This window comes from Procambarus clarkii, chromosome 91, assembly GCF_040958095.1.
Source record: "Procambarus clarkii isolate CNS0578487 chromosome 91, FALCON_Pclarkii_2.0, whole genome shotgun sequence".
NCBI classification, from domain to species: domain Eukaryota; kingdom Metazoa; phylum Arthropoda; class Malacostraca; order Decapoda; family Cambaridae; genus Procambarus; species Procambarus clarkii.
This window is the reverse complement of record NC_091240.1, coordinates 522,501-530,805: the sequence shown is the minus strand read 5'-3', so window position 1 is coordinate 530,805 and position 8,305 is coordinate 522,501. Positions and strand designations below refer to the sequence as shown.

The window sequence follows — 8,305 nt, the reverse complement described above, 5'->3', positions numbered from 1 at the left end:
CTGGTCGCATGGCAAGAAAAAGTCTCACCCCAATACTTCCATAACTCTGACCCTCCCTAATGAGAGATTACGGAGTGTAGCTCAAAAGTTAGCTGAGTTCATTTAATATCCCAAGCCCCGGGGATTCATTTAGTATCCCACTAATATTTTTCAGCCACGTTATTGTGACTCTTCATCTGTATCTGCTTAATATCCCCATCTCCCAGGATGGTTAGTCATGTATGGATCTAAAAAAACAGATGAGTTGAGAGTCTAGTCTACTAGCATGCACTAGTTAACTCTTGGTAGAGCTCAAGAATATATTCCAATATTTGTGAGTGTATGAAGTAGTTACAGAGCTCAAAGTACCTCATACCATTTGATCTAAAGTCATTGATAACAGGGCAATCACAGGTATAGTGTTGAGAGTATGTCCCAGCTCTTGTTCACATAGTTTACATTGTGAATGTTTACCATTGGGGGACTCATTATCTGCAGCCTGCAAACTGCAAATAGTTTGTCCACCCATATGTCTTCAACATCTCCATGAACATCAATTGAAAAGTTATGACATCTCTATCCAATGGATTCCAACGTACTGTAGCATACTCCATAATGGACAGGTGGGCCACCTGGCTAAAGCAATGCACGACACATCTTTCATTACCCGCTATCCAAGTCCTAATGTTGCACGTAAAGGAGCCTTAAAGTTGCCATCACCCAAGATTTTATAACGAAATGGAAAACGTCAAGCTCGTCCCTATACTATGGAACCACACACAAAAAAAGATATTTGTTGGGGTGTCAGGCAGCAAATTTCACTCAAGGTGGAGCTTGGGACCTTCCCTAGGCTGCAACCCACACAATAGTTGGGTACTCTTGGGTACTCTTAGGTACCTATTTAATGAACAGCGTATTTCATGAAAGGAAACGTGTCCAATCATTTCTATCCCTCCAGGGCATGAAACCCGGGATCTCCGATTGTGAGGCGAGAACGAAGACAATTGTACTACTGGTAGTTAAGTTCAATAGACAATGCCATAGTGTTCGACTAATTCAAAACGTAAAACGATATTTGGTTCGTATCGAGGAACTTAGCCTTAGGATTGCGGTCTACAAAGGTTAGGGTTGCAATACATATATTGATTCGTTTTCTTTGAATATTTATATTATAGTTTTCTTTGAACCGTACCTGTCTTGTTGGGTAAACTAACTCAATAATACTACTAGATCTGTAATGAATTTATTGACCCTACTGTCGGGGACAGGGAGTCCCTAAAAGGCTTAGCGAGGTCCCTTTAATCCAACGGTTGACCTTTCTCAGGATGCAATAGGCTATACCATCCAAACTAAGCTGTTTATGGAAAGCTTTGGTGTACACAATGTACAGTGAGCCGTAGAGGTGAAATACTTGTCCATTCTGTATTTAAATACAACTACGACATTATACTGAATTATACAAATTGAAAAACTGTTCAAAAAATTTTCAAGTTAATTAACGAAAATGTATTTTGGTTCGTTAGAGAGAAAACTTTTTCCGTATATTTTATTGCCGTTTTCCCAATTGATATATCAGACAAAGTACAGATAAAGTATTTTAATAATTCATTGTGTCGGTGGTCAGGCAGCAAATGTGAATTCATACACATTAGGATTATTTCAAGGTATAGCGAGTCTATTGTCTAGATAATGGTCCAGGACGGACCGAAACGTCGTCGTCTCCTCTTTTTCTGGTGTGTGGTTCAGTCTTCAGTACGAATGATGCCACTATTAGTCTGCTTAATATAATCTACGAAGCCCTTGACAAAAATGAGTTCCCAACTGGCCTCTTCAATGACATGAGAAAGCCCTTTGATACTGTAAACCATAACCACCTCTTAAACTTCACCACTATGGTATCCGAGGCCTTGCTCTGGACTATATTCGTTCCTATCTCAGTGACAGACACCAATATGTAGTCATCAATAACATAACCTCCCCTACTCTACCATTGAGAGTAGGGGTGCCACAGGGCAGCAACTTGGAACCTCTCCTATTTCTTACATCAATGATTTGCCAAATGTTTCTAATATTCGTAAAACCTATACTACTTGCTGACGATACTACCTTTATTTATTCTGACCCCAACCCCCCACACAGTAAATAATATTGTCAACAATAAATAAAAATAAAGTCCACTCATGAATGTCAACGAACAAACTTATACTAATCATTAAAATGACCTACTACATTTTATTTGGTAGTAAATCATCAAATCAAATTCAACTTCAGATAGACAATGTTAATGTTACCAATAAAAATGAAGGAAAGTTCCTTGTCCTATACATAGACAAGAGACTGAACTTCACTTCAGCACCCACATACTACACATTGCTAAAAAAAACTCTCGAAAACGGTCGGTATGCTTTCTAAAATCAGATATTAGGTTCCCCGCTCTGCTCTCCACTCATTATACTACACGCTAATCTATCCCTACCTTACATACGGTATCTGTGCAAGGGGTTCAACCACTGCAAACTACCTCAAGCCTATCATCACTCAGCAAAAATCTGCTATCAGAACTATAACAAACTCTGTTTTCAGACAACACACAGCCCCTCAGTTTAAGTCCCATAACATGCTGAACACACACTCACTTCACACATTCTCTTGTGCTATTTACATGTACAAAACCTTGTTCCTAAATGAGAATCTTGATCTGAAACTTTTCCTTGTTAGGTGTAATTGAACCCATGAGCACCACACCAGAAATAAATATCACCAGAGTCAGACTAAATCTGTGCAAACAATCTATGGAAGTAAATGGACTCAATCTTTGGAACTCACTCCCAGGTATAGGTTAAGTAATAATTGTAATTACGAAGCAATAAGATGCTTATCTTAACATACTAAGAAGGTTAGGTAAGGTCGGTGTTTTCTATGAAGCTTTTCAAGGTAAACTAAAATATTCACAATCAATTAGTATGTCACATGTGCACTTATTAAATAAGCCAATATTGACTATACGTAAGTGCGAGAACGGGTTGCACTCCCTAATGAAGTAAACAATTGTCCAACCTCTGCCCTGTTCAAAAGTAAAACCGAAAAGTACCTAATTTCATCCTCATAGTTTCCGACCTGGTGCTTCAAACTCACACTCTATCTTGTATTACCCACTTTCCCATTATTAGTACTTAAGACTAATTAGTACTTAATCTTTACCAGTGTAATCACCTCTGTCAATTTATATTGTTGATATAAAACCTTGCTATAATTTACCTTTTAATCTTATCTGACTTGTTAGATTAAGGACCTGCCCGAAATTATATTTTTGTTAGTGGCTTCGCAAGAATGTAAAATATAACTTTAATGTAATCTCACAATCCATTGTACTTGTTGTAAATAAAACAAATTAATAATAATACAATAATATTATATTATTATTATTATTATTATATGCGCCCTAAAATGCACAGAATAGTAGGAAATTTAAATAAATACTACAAATTAAATGAAAGGGTTTAATAAGGGATACTTTAAATCCAAAGTAGGAGCTGAAAGTGATGTTGCACATGTTTACATAAAGAAAAATAAATAAACAAACACTGGTTAGAGAACTTGTGTTTCAGCTCCCAAGCAACACAGCATCACCAGCAAACTCACTGGACAGTTGTAGCTTAGGTTCAATATATGAGTGTGGAACGGTTGTTATTAATATTAACCGTTTCTCATGGGCCAAAAAGTATTTTACAGATTCCGTCGTGCATATGTTCTTATATAAGTACTTGCTTCTACCTTGACAATATTAAGGAGGAGTCACATAAAACGTCACAGTAACGTGTCACGTCACATAACACGTCACATGGCGAGACTTGTACTAGGAACAAAGTTGTATCAAGATTCCCACAAGCGCTATTACCCTAAGAGAGAGACCACCACCACCACTTCGTCATTAACAGAAATATCAGAAACACCATTAAATCAAGATTAAGTTTCTATAGAAACTGTAATATAAATTGGCTGATTTTTACCAGAAGACAAATTTTTGAATCCTTGATATATATATATATATATATATATATATATATATATATATATATATATATATATATATATATATATATATATATATATATATATAATCAATAATGACAAATTATATATATAAAAGTTGACTAATTATATATAAAAAAGTTGCACTGATGTGTTTGGCTAACATGTTCTGAAAGTTGTTAATGTCTGAGTTAGAATTTCAGGATTAGTTACAACAGATCAGGTCTGCCTTTTGCAAATTCTCCATTGAATTTGTGAATATTATAGTTAATGGCACAATAATCACAGATTGGTTAAACACGTCACACTATAGTTGGTGGATGTTGTAACCGCCATAATTCAAGCAATAGCATCTTGGGACCACATCCAGCAGGCAATTGGTCTCTTATAGTCCCCCAATTATCGTCGTTTTCTATAGTGGTAAATCTGGCGGTAAAGCAGGGTGTACTTGTCTATACAGTGACGTCGCCATGGCCTTGGTTATACAGTGACGTTGCCATGTCCTTGATTATACAGTGACGTCGCCATGTCCTTGATTATACAGTGACGTCGCCGTGTCCTTGTATATACAGTGACGTCGCCGTGTTAGTTGTTCCTGCTGGAGGTCCTCGACCTCTTGGTGCTTGGGGAGCGGGGCGAGCCACCATTGTTGAGGACCCGCTTGACGGCGCGAGGCGGCCCACTGCCTATGAAGCTCATGCTGGGGGAGAAGACCCGGGTCTCCACGTGCTGGGGGGGAGAGAAACAAACACATACACGCGTTACCAGTCTTATTAAGCACATCTGAGCGCCACGCGTTACTGATTTTGACAAGTTCTCTAATATTTACTGACCGGAAGTATTTTGTTTTTTTGTTCTTAGAGAATTTTGTTTAGTTTGCCCCCTCTGGCCCCTGTGGTTTTTTGTTTTTGTGTGTTAGCGTTTTCATTGTGACAGATTGTTTTGAAAAGTTGTCTTTGTCAAGTTTTTTACCATGTTGTTGAGTTCTTGTGGATGATAATGACTGAATATTTTTTACCTTTATTTTATCCAAAGCCTGGAGGCTTTGTTCCTCATCTGGAGGCTTTGTTCCTCACCTGGAGGCAATGTTCCTCACCTGGAGACTTTGTTCCTCACCTGGAGGCAATGTTCCTCACCTGGAGGCTTTGTTCCTCACCTGGAGGCAATGTTCCTCACCTGGAGGCTTTGTTCCTCACCTGGAGGCTTTGTTCCTCACCTGGAGGCAATGTTCCTCACCTGGAGGCTTTGTTCCTCACCTGGAGGCAATGTTCCTCACCTGGAGGCTTTGTTCCTCACCTGGAGGCTTTGTTCCTCACCTGGAGGCAATGTTCCTCACCTGAACATGATGGTAATGTTCGATGTGGTGCCTGACAGCGGTCCATATCTTGTTGTCCTTGATGAGCTCGGTGATGGCGTCAATATCAGGGGCGAGGAAGCGGTCCTTGTCATACGGTCTGTCGGATCACACGAAGGTTAAAGAGGACCTGAAGAAGCGGCCTCCAAGATACAAGAAAAATCACCCCAAATTCAGGATACAAAACTGTGGTCTTCCCAGCTGGGTCAAGCCCTGGCCCCTGCCCTCTGACCCCCACAGCTGGGTCAAGCCCTGGCCCCCTGCCCTCTGACCCCCACAGATGGGTCAAGCCTGGCCCCCTGCCCTCTGACCCCCACAGCTGGGTCAAGCCCTGGCCCCCTGCCCTCTGACCCCCACAGATGGGTCAAGCCTGGCCCCCTGCCCTCTGACCCCCACAGCTGTGTCAAGCCCTGGCCCCCTGCCCTCTGACCCCCACAGCTGGGTCAAGCCCTGGCCCTATGTCCCCCACAGCTGGGTCAAGCCCTGGCCCCCTGCCCTCTGTCCTCCACAGCTGGGTCAAGCCCTGGCCTCCTGCCCTCTGACCCCCACAGCTGGGTCAAGCCCTGGCCCTCTGTCCCCCACAGCTGGGTCAAGCCCTGGCCCCCTGCCCTCTGTCCCCCACAGCTGGGTCAAGCCCTGGCCCCCTGCCCTCTGTCCCCCACAGCTGGGTCAAGCCCTGGCCCCCTGCCCTCTGACCCCCACAGCTGGGTCAAGCCCTGGCCCCCTGCCCTCTGACCCCCACAGATGGGTCAAGCCTGGCCCCCTGCCCTCTGACCCCCACAGCTGGGTCAAGCCCTGGCCCCCTGCCCTCTGACCCCCACAGCTGGGTCAAGCCCTGGCCCTCTGTCCCCCACAACTGGGTCAAGCCCTGGCCCTCTGTCCCCCACAGCTGGGTCAAGCCCTGGCCCCCTGCCCTCTGTCCCCCACAGCTGGGTCAAGCCCTGGCCCCCTGCCCTCTGTCCCCCACAGCTGGGTCAAGCCCTGGCCCCCTGCCCTCTGACCCCCACAGCTGGGTCAAGCCCTGGCCCCCTGCCCTCTGACCCCCACAGATGGGTCAAGCCTGGCCCCCTGCCCTCTGACCCCCACAGCTGGGTCAAGCCCTGGCCCCCTGCCCTCTGACCCCCACAGCTGGGTCAAGCCCTGGCCCCCTGCCCTCTGACCCCCACAGCTGGGTCAAGCCCTGGCCCCCTGCCCTCTGTCCCCCACAGCTGGGTCAAGCCCTGGCCCCCTGCCCTCTGACCCCCACAGCTGGGTCAAGCCCTGGCCCTATGTCCCCCACAGCTGAGTCAAGCCCTGGCCCCCTGCCCTCTGTCCTCCACAGCTGGGTCAAGCCCTGGCCTCCTGCCCTCTGACCCCCACAGCTGGGTCAAGCCCTGGCCCTCTGTCCCCCACAGCTGGGTCAAGCCCTGGCCCCCTGCCCTCTGTCCCCCACAGCTGGGTCAAGCCCTGGCCCCCTGCCCTCTGTCCCTCACAGCTGGGTCAAACCCTGGCCTCCTGCCCTCTGTCCCCCACAGCTGGGTCAAGCCCTGCCCCCCTGCCCTCTGTCCCCCACAGCTGGGTCAAGCCCTGGCCCCCTGCCCTCTGTCCCCCACAGCTGGATCAAGCCCTGGCCCCCTGCCCTCTGTCCCCCACAGCTGGGTCAAGCCCTGGCCCCCTGCCCTCTGTCCCCCACAGCTGGGTCAAACCCTGGCCTCCTGCCCTCTGTCCCCCACAGCTGGGTCAAGCCCTGGCCCCCTGCCCTCTGTCCCCCACAGCTGGGTCAAGCCCTGGCCCCCTGCCCTCTGTCCCCCACAGATGGGTCAAGCCCTGGCCCCCTGCCCTCTGTCCCCCACAGCTGGGTCAAGCCCTGGCCCCCTGCCCTCTGTCCCCCACAGCTGGGTCAAACCCTGGCCTCCTGCCCTCTGTCCCCCACAGCTGGGTCAAGCCCTGGCCTCCTGCCCTCTGTCCTCCACAGCTGGGTCAAGCCCTGTCCTCCTGCCCTCTGACCCCCACAGCTGGGTCAAGCCCTGGCCCTCTGTCCCCCACAGCTGGGTCAAGCCCTGGCCCCCTGCCCTCTGTCCCCCACAGCTGGGTCAAGCCCTGGCCCCCTGCCCTCTGTCCCCCACAGCTGGGTCAAGCCCTGGCCTCCTGCCCTCTGTCCCCCACAGCTGGGTCAAGCCCTGGCCTCCTGCCCTCTGTCCCCCACAGCTGGGTCAAGCCCTGGCCTCCTGCCCTCTGTCCTCCACAGCTGGGTCAAGCCCTGGCCTCCTGCCCTCTGTCCCCCACAGCTGGGTCAAGCCCTGGCCCCCTGCCCTCTGTCCCCCACAGCTGGGTCAAGCCCTGGCCTCCTGCCCTCTGTCCTCCACAGCTGGGTCAAGCCCTGGCCTCCTGCCCCTTACACCAGCTGCCCCTACACCACCTGCCCCTTACACCAGCTGCCCCGTCACTCACCTCACTACGGAGCGGACGACCCTGATGACCTCCTCTAGGGGCGTGGTGGTCTTGAGTGGCCGCAGGAACTCTATGGCTTGACACGCCGCCATCAGCTCAATGGCTATCACTCGCTCCACGTTCTCCACCACCTGCAGGAGAGCGGTGTTGGTCAATGTTATGTCTCACTACACGGTGTTGGTCAATGTTATGTCTCACTACACGGTGTTGGTCAATGTTATGTCTCACTACACGGTGTTGGTCAATGTTATGTCTCACTACACGGTGTTGGTCAATGTTATGTCTCACTACACGGTGTTGGTCAATGTCTTGTCTCACTACACGGTGTTGGTCAATGTTATGTCTCACTACACGGTGTTGGTCAATGTCTTGTCTCACTACACGGTGTTGGTCAATGTTACGTCTCACTACACGGTGTTGGTCAATGTTATGTCTCACTACACGGTGTTGGTCAATGTTATGTCTCACTACACGGTGTTGGTCAATGTTATGTCTCACTACACGGTGTTG

At 47.9% G+C, this 8,305-nt stretch overlaps 1 protein-coding gene across 1 annotated transcript in view; it reads right to left on the bottom strand.

Moving 5' to 3' along the window:
- Positions 1-3,465: 3,465 nt before the first annotated feature.
- LOC123773879 (histidine ammonia-lyase) overlaps positions 3,466-8,305 on the bottom strand; it is a 26,554-nt gene continuing 21,714 nt past the window's right edge. Inside the window, 3 exon segments of the mRNA XM_045767806.2 lie at positions 3,466-4,740; positions 5,348-5,465; positions 7,796-7,926. Coding sequence (XP_045623762.1) covers positions 4,597-4,740; positions 5,348-5,465; positions 7,796-7,926 — 393 coding nt within the window. The 3' untranslated portion in view covers positions 3,466-4,596.